General features: G+C 41.3%; 1 protein-coding gene across 1 annotated transcript in view; it reads left to right on the forward strand.

The window, feature by feature from the left end:
* The window catches only part of foxo1a (forkhead box O1 a), an 87,403-nt gene that overhangs the window by 70,155 nt on the left and 4,748 nt on the right, over positions 1 to 12,500 (forward strand). Inside the window, exon 2 of the mRNA XM_031791282.1 lies at positions 7,290 to 7,484. Within this exon, the coding sequence (XP_031647142.1) occupies positions 7,290 to 7,484 (195 nt within the window). The remainder of the gene's footprint in view (positions 1 to 7,289; positions 7,485 to 12,500) is intronic.

Consider the following 12,500-nt stretch of genomic DNA (forward strand, 5'->3'; position numbering starts at 1 on the left):
AATGGTAGTGTAGTGTATACAGGTGGAATGTGGGGTATTAGAATGGTAGTGTAGTGTATACAGGTGGAATGTGGGGCATTAGAATGGTAAGTGTAGTGGATACAGGTGGAATGTGGGGTATTAGAATGGTAGTGTAGTGGATACAGGTGGAATGTGGGGCATTAGAATGGTAGTGTAGTGTATACAGGTGGAATGTGGGGTATAAGAATGGTAGTGTAGTGTATACAGGTGGAATGTGGGGCATTAGAATGGTAGTGTAGTGGATACAGGTGGAATGTGGGGTATTAGATGGTAGTGTAGTGTATACAGGTGGAATGTGGGGCATTAGAATGGTAGTGTAGTGGATACAAGGTGGAATGTGGGGCATTAGAAATGGTAGTGTAGTGTATACAGGTGGAATGTGGGTATTAGAATGGTAGTGTAGTGTATACAGGTGGAATGTGGGGCATTAGAATGGTAGTGTAGTGGATACAGGTGGAATGTGGGGCATTAGAATGGTAGTGTAGTGTCTACAGGTGGAATGTGGGGCATTAGAATGGTAGTGTAGTGGATACAGGTGGAATGTGGGGCATTAGAATGGTAGTGTAGTGGATACAGGTGGAATGTGGGGCATTAGAATGGTAGTGTAGTGTCTACAGGTGGAATGTGGGGTATTAGAATGGTAGTGTAGTGTATACAGGTGGAATGTGGGGCATTAGATGGTAGTGTATACAGGTGGAATGTGGGGTATTAGAATGGTAGTGTAGTGTATACAGGTGGAATGTGGGGCATTAGAATGGTGGGGTATTAGAATGGTAGTGTATACAGGTGGAATGTGGGGTATTAGAATGGTGGGGTATTAGAATGGTAGTGTAGTGTATACAGGTGGAATGTGGGGTATTAGAATGGTAGTGTAGTGTATACAGGTGGAATGTGGGGTATTAGAATGGTAGTGTAGTGTATACAGGTGGAATGTGGGGTATTAGAATGGTAGTGTAGTGTATACAGGTGGAATGTGGGGTATTAGAATGGTAGTGTAGTGTATACAGGTGGAATGTGGGGCATTATAATGGTAGTGTAGTGGATACAGGTGGAATGTGGGGCATTAGAATGGTAGTGTAGTGTATACAGGTGGAATGTGGGGCATTAGAATGGTAGTGTAGTGTATACAGGTGGAATGTGGGGTATTAGAATGGTAGTGTAGTGTATACAGGTGGAATGTGGGGTATTAGAATGGTGGGGCATTAGAATGGTAGTGTAGTGTATACAGGTGGAATGTGGGGCATTAGAATGGTAGTGTAGTGGATACAGGTGGAATGTGGGGTATTAGAATGGTAGTGTAGTGTCTACAGGTGGAATGTGGGGCATTAGAATGGTAGTGTAGTGGATACAGGTGGAATGTGGGGCATTAGAATGGTAGTGTAGTGGATACAGGTGGAATGTGGGGCATTAGAATGGTAGTGTAGTGTCTACAGGTGGAATGTGGGGTATTAGAATGGTAGTGTAGTGTATACAGGTGGAATGTGGGGCATTAGAATGGTAGTGTATACAGGTGGAATGTGGGGTATTAGAATGGTAGTGTAGTGTATACAGGTGGAATGTGGGGCATTAGAAGGGTGGGGTATTAGAATGGTAGTGTATACAGGTGGAATGTGGGGTATTAGAATGGTGGGGTATTAGAATGGTAGTGTAGTGTATACAGGTGGAATGTGGGGTATTAGAATGGTAGTGTAGTGTATACAGGTGGAATGTGGGGTATTAGAATGGTAGTGTAGTGTATACAGGTGGAATGTGGGGTATTAGAATGGTAGTGTAGTGTATACAGGTGGAATGTGGGGTATTAGAATGGTAGTGTAGTGTATACAGGTGGAATGTGGGGCATTAGAATGGTAGTGTAGTGGATACAGGTGGAATGTGGGGTATTAGAATGGTAGTGTAGTGGATACAGGTGGAATGTGGGGCATTAGAATGGTAGTGTAGTGTATACAGGTGGAATGTGGGGTATTAGAATGGTAGTGTAGTGTATACAGGTGGAATGTGGGGCATTAGAATGGTAGTGTAGTGGATACAGGTGGAATGTGGGGTATTAGAATGGTAGTGTAGTGTATACAGGTGGAATGTGGGGCATTAGAATGGTAGTGTAGTGGATACAGGTGGAATGTGGGGCATTAGAATGGTAGTGTAGTGTATACAGGTGGAATGTGGGGTATTAGAATGGTAGTGTAGTGTATACAGGTGGAATGTGGGGCATTAGAATGGTAGTGTAGTGGATACAGGTGGAATGTGGGGCATTAGAATGGTGGGGTATTAGAATGGTAGTGTATACAGGTGGAATGTGGGGTATTAGAATGGTGGGGTAGTGGATACAGGTGGAATGTGGGGTATTAGAATGGTGGGGTAGTGTATACAGGTGGAATGTGGGGCATTAGAATGGTGGGGTAGTGTATACAGGTGGAATGTGGGGTATTAGAATGGTAGTGTAGTGGATACAGGTGGAATGTGGGGTATTAGAATGGTGGGGTAGTGTATACAGGTGGAATGTGGGGCATTAGAATGGTGGGGTAGTGTATACAGGTGGAATGTGGGGTATTAGAATGGTGGGGTATTAGAATGGTAGTGTAGTGTATACAGGTGGAATGTGGGGTATTAGAATGGTGGGGTATTAGAATGGTAGTGTATACAGGTGGAATGTGGGGCATTAGAATGGTGGGGTATTAGAATGGTAGTGTATACAGGTGGAATGTGGGGTATTAGAATGGTGGGGTATTAGAATGGTAGTGTATACAGGTGGAATGTGGGGCATTAGAATGGTAGTGTAGTGTATACAGGTGGAATGTGGGGCATTAGAATGGTAGTGTAGTGTATACAGGTGGAATGTGGGGTATTAGAATGGTAGTGTAGGGTATACAGGTGGAATGTGGGGCATTAGAATGGGTGGTACCCTAAAACCACCTGTTTTACTGTTTTAAGGGAGAAGTAGGCATTGGTCAACTAGAAAGGAAATGCACATGAGCACAACAATGCCTACTCCACCCATTTGTTGTTATGTTGAGTACGTACCTACTGACCAAACAATATGCTCTGAAATATATTTATTTTTCAATTAATGTATTGTTAAAATAAATGTTTAAGGAATTACAGACAGGCACCACATTACTACCAGACAATACAGCTCAATCTAATAAAATACAATTTCATTTGTCACATGTGCCGAATACAACAGGTATTCAACAGGTATTACCGAATACAACAGGTATTCAACAGGTATTACCGAATACAACAGGTATTCAACAGGTATTACCGAATACAACAGACCTTATCGTGAAATGCTCACTGACAAGCCCTTAACCAACAATGCAGTTTTTAGAAAATAGAGTTAAGAAAATATTTACTAAATAAACTAAAGTAAAAATATGTTAAAGTATCACAATAAAATAACAATAATGAGGCTATATACAGGGGTCAATGTGCGGGGGTACAGGTTCCTCAAGGTCATTTGTACATGTAGGTAGGGGTAAAGTGACTATGCATAGATAATAAACAAATAGTCTGGGTGGCCATTTTATTAGTTCAGGAGTCTTATGGTTTGGGCATAGAAGCTGTTTAGAAGCCTCTTGGACCTAGACTTGGCGCTCCGGTACCGCTTGCCGTGTGGTAGCAGAGAGAACAGTCTATGACTAGGGTGGCTGGAGTCATTGACAATTTTTGGGGCCTTCCTCTGACACCGCCTGGTATAGAGGTCCTGGATGGCAGGAAGCTTGGCCCCGGTGATGTACTGGGTTGTACGTACTACCCTCTGTAGTGCCTTGCGGTCTCCTGAGGTGGAATAGTTTTTTGTCGTGCCCTCTTCACGACTGTCTTGGTGTGCTTGGACCATGTTAGTTTGTTGCTCATGTGGACACCAAGGAACTCGAAGCTCTCAACCTGCTCCACTACAGCCCCATCGATGAGAATGAGGCGTGCTTGGTCCTCATTTTCCTGTAGTCCACAATCATCTCCTTTGTCTTGATCACATTGAGCGAGAGGTTGTTTGAACTGGCACCACACGGCCAGGTCTCTGACCTCCTCCCTATAGGCTGTCTCGTCGTTGTCGGTGATCAGGCCTACTACCACTGTTGTGTCATCGGCAAACTTAATGATGGTGATGGAGTCGTGCCTGGCCGTGTAGTCGTGAGTGACGGCCCACCTGGTTCAGACTGTCAGGAAGTCCAGGATCCAGTTGCAGAGGGAGGTGTTTAGTCCCAGGGTCCTTAGCTTAGTGATGAGCTTTGAGGGCACTATGTTGAACGCTGAGCTATTGGCAATGAATAGCATGAATAGGCAATGAATAGCATTCTCACATAGGTGTTCCTTTTGCCCAGGTGGGAAAGGGCAGTGTGGAGTGCATCATCTGTGGAGCTGTACTATAATGTTGTAATATTATGGTCTGTAGAGATGGCTCAGTACAGAGCTGTACTTCTGTTATATTATGTAGGTGGTGTAGTAGTGACCTTCTCCTCTACCTGGTATTAGATGGTGTAGTAGCGACCTTCTCCTCTACCTGGTATTAGGTGGTGTAGTAGCGACCTTCTCCTCTACCTGGTATTAGATGGTGTAGTAGCGACCTTCTCCTCTACCTGGTATTAGATGGTGTAGTAGTGACCTTCTCCTCTACCTGGTATTAGGTGGTGTAGTAGGGACCTTCTCCTCTACCTGGTATTAGGTGGTGTAGTAGGGACCTTCTCCTCTACCTGGTATTAGGTGGTGTAGTAGTGACCTTCTCCTCTACCTGGTATTAGGTGGTGTAGTAGCGACCTTCTCCTCTACCTGGTATTAGGTGGTGTAGTAGGGACCTTCTCCTCTACCTGGTATTAGATGGTGTAGTAGGGACCTTCTCCTCTACCTGGTATTAGATGGTGTAGTAGGGACCTTCTCCTCTACCTGGTATTAGATGGTGTAGTAGGGACCTTCTCCTCTACCTGGTATTAGGTGGTGTAGTAGTGACCTTCTCCTCTACCTGGTATTAGATGGTGTAGTAGCGACCTTCTCCTCTACCTGGTATTAGGTGGTGTAGTAGCGACCTTCTCCTCTACCTGGTATTAGATGGTGTAGTAGTGACCTTCTCCTCTACCTGGTATTAGATGGTGTAGTAGCGACCTTCTCCTCTACCTGGTATTAGGTGGTGTAGTAGCTACCTTCTCCTCCACCTGGTATTAGATGGTGTAGTAGCGACCTTCTCCTCTACCTGGTATTAGATGGTGTAGTAGTGACCTTCTCCTCTACCTGGTATTAGGTGGTGTAGTAGTGACCTTCTCCTCTACCTGGTATTAGATGATGTAGTAGCGACCTTCTCCTCTACCTGGTATTAGGTGGTGTAGTAGCGACCTTCTCCTCTACCTGGTATTAGATGGTGTAGTAGCGACCTTCTCCTCTACCTGGTATTAGATGGTGTAGTAGCGACCTTCTCCTCTACCTGGTATTAGATGGTGTAGTAGCGACCTTCTCCTCTACCTGGTATTAGATGGTGTAGTAGCGACCTTCTCCTCTACCTGGTATTAGATGGTGTAGTAGCGACCTTCTCCTCTACCTGGTATTAGATGGTGTAGTAGTGACCTTCTCCTCTACCTGGTATTAGATGGTGTAGTAGCGACCTTCTCCTCTACCTGGTATTAGATGGTGTAGTAGTGACCTTCTCCTCTACCTGGTATTAGATGGTGTAGTAGGGACCTTCTCCTCTACCTGGTATTAGATGGTGTAGTAGGGACCTTCTCCTCTACCTGGTATTAGATGGTGTAGTAGTGACCTTCTCCTCTACCTGGTATTAGGTGGTGTAGTAGGGACCTTCTCCTCTACCTGGTATTAGGTGGTGTAGTAGGGACCTTCTCCTCTACCTGATATTAGATGGTGTGGTAGTGACCTTCTCCTCTACCTGGTATTAGATGGTGTAGTAGGGACCTTCTCCTCTACCTGGTATTAGGTGGTGTAGTAGGGACCTTCTCCTCTACCTGGTATTAGATGTAGGAGTGACCTTCTCCTCTACCTGGTATTAGATGTAGGAGTGACCTTCTCCTCTACCTGGTATTAGATGTAGGAGTGACCTTCTCCTCTACCTGGTATTAGATGTAGGAGTGACCTTCTCCTCTACCTGGTATTAGATGTAGGAGTGACCTTCTCCTCTCCTTCTCCAGCCCCAGCAGGGATTATAAAGGCCAGGCAGCTGGAGGGGATTTAAGCCTGTATGCTGAGATGTTACAGGAAAGGGCCCCAGTGGCACTCTATTCCCTATTTATATACTGTAGTGCACTACTACCCTATGGCCAATCTGGTCAAAAGTAGTGTACTTATGTAGGGAATAGTGTGCTGTTTGGGAAGTAGCCTCAGTGTAAACAGTGTCATACATCTTAACATGGCATTTCAGTGGCAAAGGGGATGTTACGTCAATCCCACTGTCTGCTGCCTACAACTGGTCTTTGAAGGGCAAACGCATCACAATACGAGCTATGACAACGACGCAATGGACAAAACGCCGCAGTTTTTAATAGAATAGAATAGTACTGAGCTCACCGTGAGGCCGTCTCCCTTTTAGAATAGTACTGAGCTCACCGTGAGGCCGTCTCCCTTTTAGAATAGTACGGAGCTCACCGTGAGGCCGTCTCCCTTTAATAGAATAGTACTGAGCTCACCGTGAGGCCGTCTCCCTTTAATAGAAATGTACGGAGCTCACCGTGAGGCCGTCTCCCTTTAATAGAATAGTACTGAGCTCACCGTGAGGCCGTCTCCCTTTTAGAATAGTACGGAGCTCACCGTGAGGCCATCTCCCTTTAATAGAATAGTACTGAGCTCACCGTGAGGCCGTCTCCCTTTAATAGAATAGTACTGAGATCACCGTGACGACGTCTCCCTTTTTGGAAGTGTTTTTTCTCTCTTCTTTTTGTGGAAAGCTCTGGACTCATCACAACCATTCTCACCCTTCTCCATCTCTCTCCCTCCTCTCCATCTCTCTCCCTCCTCTCACCCTTCTCCATCTCTCTCCCTCCTCTCACCCTTCTCCACCTCTCTATCTCTCTCCCTCCTCTCCATCTCTCTCCCTCCTCTCACCCTTCTCCATCTCTCTCCCTCCTCTCACCCTTCTCCATCTCTCTCCCTCCTCTCACCCTTCTCCACCTCTCTATCTCTCTCCCGCCTCTCCATCTCTCTCCCTCCTCTCACCCTTCTCCATCTCTCTCCCTCCTCTCTCCCTCCTCCATCTCTCTCCCTCCTCTCACCCTTCTCCATATCTCTCCCTCCTCTCCATCTCTCTCCCTCCTCTCCATCTCTCTACCTCTCTCCAGAATTCTATCCGGCACAACCTGTCCCTCCACAGTCGGTTCGTCCGTGTGCAGAACGAGGGGACAGGGAAGAGTTCCTGGTGGATGCTAAACCCTGAGGGAGGGAAGACTGGGAAGTCCCCTCGACGTAGAGCAGCCTCCATGGACAACAACAACAGCAAGTTCGCCAAGAGCAGAGGACGGGCTGCTAAGAAGAAGGTACAGAAATAAACTGTTGTTCAATGTCTTTATTATATTACCTACAGTATCTATACAGTATCTATACAGTAACTATATATATACAGTATCTATACAGTATCTATACAGTATCTATATCTATACAGTATCTATACAGTATCTGTATCTATACAGTATCTATACAGTATCTATATCTATACAGTACCTATACAGTATCTATATCTATACAGTATCTATACAGTATCTATATCTATACAGTATCTATATCTATACAGTATCTATACAGTATCTATATATATACAGTATCTATACAGTAACTATATATATATACAGTATCTATACAGTATCTATATCTATACAGTATCTATACAGTATCTATATCTATACAGTATCTATACAGTATCTGTATCTATACAGTATCTATACAGTAACTATATATATACAGTATCTATACAGTATCTATACAGTATCTATATCTATACAGTATCTATACAGTATCTGTATCTATACAGTATCTATACAGTATCTATATCTATACAGTACCTATACAGTATCTATATCTATACAGTATCTATACAGTATCTATATCTATACAGTATCTATATCTATACAGTATCTATATATATACAGTATCTATACAGTAACTATATATATATACAGTATCTATACAGTATCTATATCTATACAGTATCTATACAGTATCTATATCTATACAGTATCTATACAGTATCTATACAGTATCTATATCTATACAGTACCTATACAGTATCTATATCTATACAGTATCTATACAGTATCTATATCTATACAGTATCTATATCTATACAGTATCTATATATATACAGTATCTATACAGTAACTATATATATATACAGTATCTATACAGTATCTATATCTATACAGTATCTATACAGTATCTATATCTATACAGTATCTATACAGTATCTGTATCTATACAGTATCTATACAGTAACTATATATATACAGTATCTATACAGTATCTATACAGTATCTATATCTATACAGTATCTATACAGTATCTATATCTATACAGTATCTATACAGTATCTATCTATACAGTATCTATACAGTATCTGTATCTATACAGTATCTATACAGTAACTATATATATACAGTATCTATACAGTATCTATACAGTATCTATATCTATACAGTATCTATACAGTATCTATATATATACAGTATCTATACAGTATCTATACAGTATCTATATCTATACAGTATCTATACAGTATCTATACAGTATCTATATCTATACAGTATCTATATCTATACAGGAGCTATACAGTATCTGTATCTATACGGTATCTATACAGTATCTATATCTATACAGTATCTATACAGTATCTATATCTATACGGTAGCTATACAGTATCTATATCTATACAGTATCTATACAGTACCTATACAGTAACTATATCTATACAGTATCTATACAGTATCTATATCTATACAGTATCTATACAGTATCTGTATCTATACGGTATCTATACAGTAACTATATCTATACAGTAACTATACAGTAACTATATCTATACAGTATCTATACAGTATCTATACAGTATCTATATCTATACAGTATCTATACAGTATCTATACAGTAACTATACAGTATCTATACAGTATCTATACAGTATCTATACAGTAACTATACAGTAACTATATCTATACAGTATCTATACAGTACCTATACAGTATCTATACGGTATCTATATCTATACAGTATCTATACAGTATCTATATCTATACAGTATCTATACAGTATCTATATATATACAGTATCTATACAGTAACTATATCTATACAGTATCTATATATATACAGTATCTATACAGTAACTATATCTATACAGTATCTATACAGTATCTATATCTATACAGTATCTATACAGTATCTATATCTATACAGTATCTATACAGTATCTATACAGTAACTATACAGTATCTATACAGTATCTATACAGTATCTATATCTATACAGTATCTATACAGTATCTATACAGTATCTATACAGTAACTATACAGTAACTATATCTATACAGTATCTATACAGTACCTATACAGTATCTATACGGTATCTATATCTATACAGTATCTATACAGTATCTATATCTATACAGTATCTATATATATACACAGTATCTATACAGTAACTATATCTATACAGTATCTATACAGTATCTATACAGTATCTATACAGTACCTATACAGTATCTATACGGTATCTATATCTATACAGTATCTATACAGTATCTATATCTATACAGTATCTGTATCTATACAGTATCTATACAGTATCTATATCTATACAGTAACTATATCTATACAGTATCTATACAGTATCTGTATCTATACAGTATCTATATCTATACAGTAACTATATCTATACAGTATCTATACAGTATCTATATCTATACAGTATCTATACAGTATCTATATCTATACAGTATCTATATCTATACAGTATCTATACAGTACCTATACAGTATCTATACAGTAACTATATCTATACAGTATCTATACAGTATCTATATCTATACAGTATCTATACAGTATCTATATCTATACAGTATCTATACAGTATCTATATCTATACAGTATCTATACAGTAACTATATCTATACTGTATCTATACAGTATCTATATCTATACAGTATCTATACAGTATCTATATCTATACAGTATCTATACAGTACCTATACAGTATGTATATCTATACAGTATCTATAGGCAGGACCATACCTTTTTCCTGACGAGGCCAGGTCTCTTGAGAGGGCCCTAATGATTTGATACCTACAGTTGAAGTCGGAAGTGTATGTTCATTTAAGTTGGAGTCATTAAAACTCGTTTTTCAACCACTCCACAAATGTCTTGTTAACAAACTATAGTTTTGGCAAGTCGGTTAGGACATCTACTTTGTTCATGACACAAGTAACTTTTCCAACAATTGTTTACAGACAGATTATTTCACTTATAATTCACTGTATCACAATTCCAGTGGGTCAGAAGTTTACATACATTAAGTTGACTGTGCCTTTAAACAGCTTGGAAAATTCCAGAAAATTATGTCATGGTTTTAGAAGCTTCTGATAGGCTCGTTGACGTAATTTGAGTCTATTGTAGGTTTGTACCTGTGAATGTATTTCAAGGCCTACCTTCAAACTCAGTCCCTCCTTGCTTGACATCATGGGAAAATCAAAAGATATCAGCCAAGACCTCAGAAAAAACATTGTAGACATCCACAAGTCTGGTTCATCCTTGGGAGCAATTTCCGAACACCTGGAGGTACCACGTTCATCTGTACAAACAATAGTATGCAAGTATAAACACCATGGGACCACATAGCCATCATACGCGTCTCCTAGAGATGAACGTACTTTGGTGTGAAAAGTGCAAATCAATCCCAGAACAACAGCAAAGGACCTTGTGAAGATGCTGGGGGAAACAGGTACAGAAGTATCTATATCCACAGTAAAACGAGTCCTATATCGACATAACCTGAAAGGCCACTCAGCAAGGAAGAAGCCACTCCTACAAAACCGCCATAAAAAAAGCCAGACTACGGTTTGCAACTGCACATGGGGACAAAGATCATACTTTTTGGAGAAATGTCCTCTGGTCTGATGAAACAAAAATAGAACTGTTTGGCCATAATGACCATTGTTATGTTTGGAGGAAAAAGGGGGAGGCTTGCAAGCCGAAGATCACCATCCCAACCGTGAAGCACGGGGGTGGCAGCATCATGTTGTGGGGGTTCTTTGCTGCAGGAGGGACTGGTGCACATCACAAAATAGATGGCATCATGAGAAAGGACAATTATGTGGATATATTGAAGCAACATCTCAAGACATCAGTCAGGAAGTTAAAGCTTGGTCTTAAATGGGTCTTCCAAATGGACACTGACCCCAAGCATACTTCCAAGTTGTGGCAAAATGGCTTAAGGACAACAAAGTCAAGATATTGGAGTGGCCAAAGCCCTGACCTCAGGCCTAGAGAAAATGTGTGTGCAGAACTGAAAAAGTGTGTGCGAGCAAGGAGGCCTACAAACCTGACTCAGTTACACCAGGTCTGTCAGGAGGAATGTGCCAGAATTCACCCAACTTATTGTGGGAAGCTTGTGGAAGGCTACTCAAAACATTTGACTCAAGTTAAACAATTTAAAGGCAATGCTACCAAATACTAATTGAATGTATGTAAACTTCTGACCCACTGGGAATGTGATGAAAGAAATAAAAGCTGAAATAAATCACTCTCTACTATTATTCTGACATTTCACATTCGTAAAACAAAGTGGTGATCCTAACTGACCTAAGACAGGGAATTTGTACTAGGATTAAATGTCAGGAATTGTGAATAACTGAGTTTAAATGTATTTGGCTAAGGTGTATGTAAACTTCCGACTTCAACTGTAGATATATCCTTCATCTCTGTTATCCTCTCATCTCTCTCCTCTTTCCCCTCTCTCTCCTCTCCTCCTTCCCCTCTCTCTCCTCTCCTCTTTCCCCTCGATCTCTCTTCTCCTCTCTCTCTCTCCTCTCTCTCTCTTCTCATCTTTCCCATCTCTCTCTCCTCTCTCTCTCCTCTCCTCTTTCCCCTCTCCTCTTTCCCCTCTCTCTCTCTTCTCCTCTTTCCCCTCTCTCTCCTCTCCTCCTTCCCCTCTCTCTCCTCTCCTCTTTCCCCTCTCTCTCTCTTGTCCTCTCTCTCTCTCCCCTCTCTCTCTTCTCCTCTTTCCCATCTCTCTCTCCTCTCTCTCTCCTCTCCTCTTTCCCCCCTCTCTCCTCTCTCTCCTCTTTCCCCTCTCTCTCTCTCTTCTCCTCTTTCCCCTCTCTCTCTCTCTCTCTCTCTCTCTTCTCCTCTCTCTCTCTCCTCTCTCTCTCCTCTCCTCTTTCCCCTCTCTCTCCTCTCCTCTTTCCCCTCTCTCTCCTCTCCTCTTTCCCCTCTCTCTCTCTTCTCCTCTCTCTCTCCTCTCCTCTTTCCTCTCTCCTCTTTCCCCTCTCTCTCCTATCTCTCCCATCTC

This window comes from Oncorhynchus kisutch, linkage group LG15, assembly GCF_002021735.2.
Source record: "Oncorhynchus kisutch isolate 150728-3 linkage group LG15, Okis_V2, whole genome shotgun sequence".
In the NCBI taxonomy this organism is placed as follows: Eukaryota; Metazoa; Chordata; class Actinopteri; order Salmoniformes; family Salmonidae; genus Oncorhynchus; species Oncorhynchus kisutch.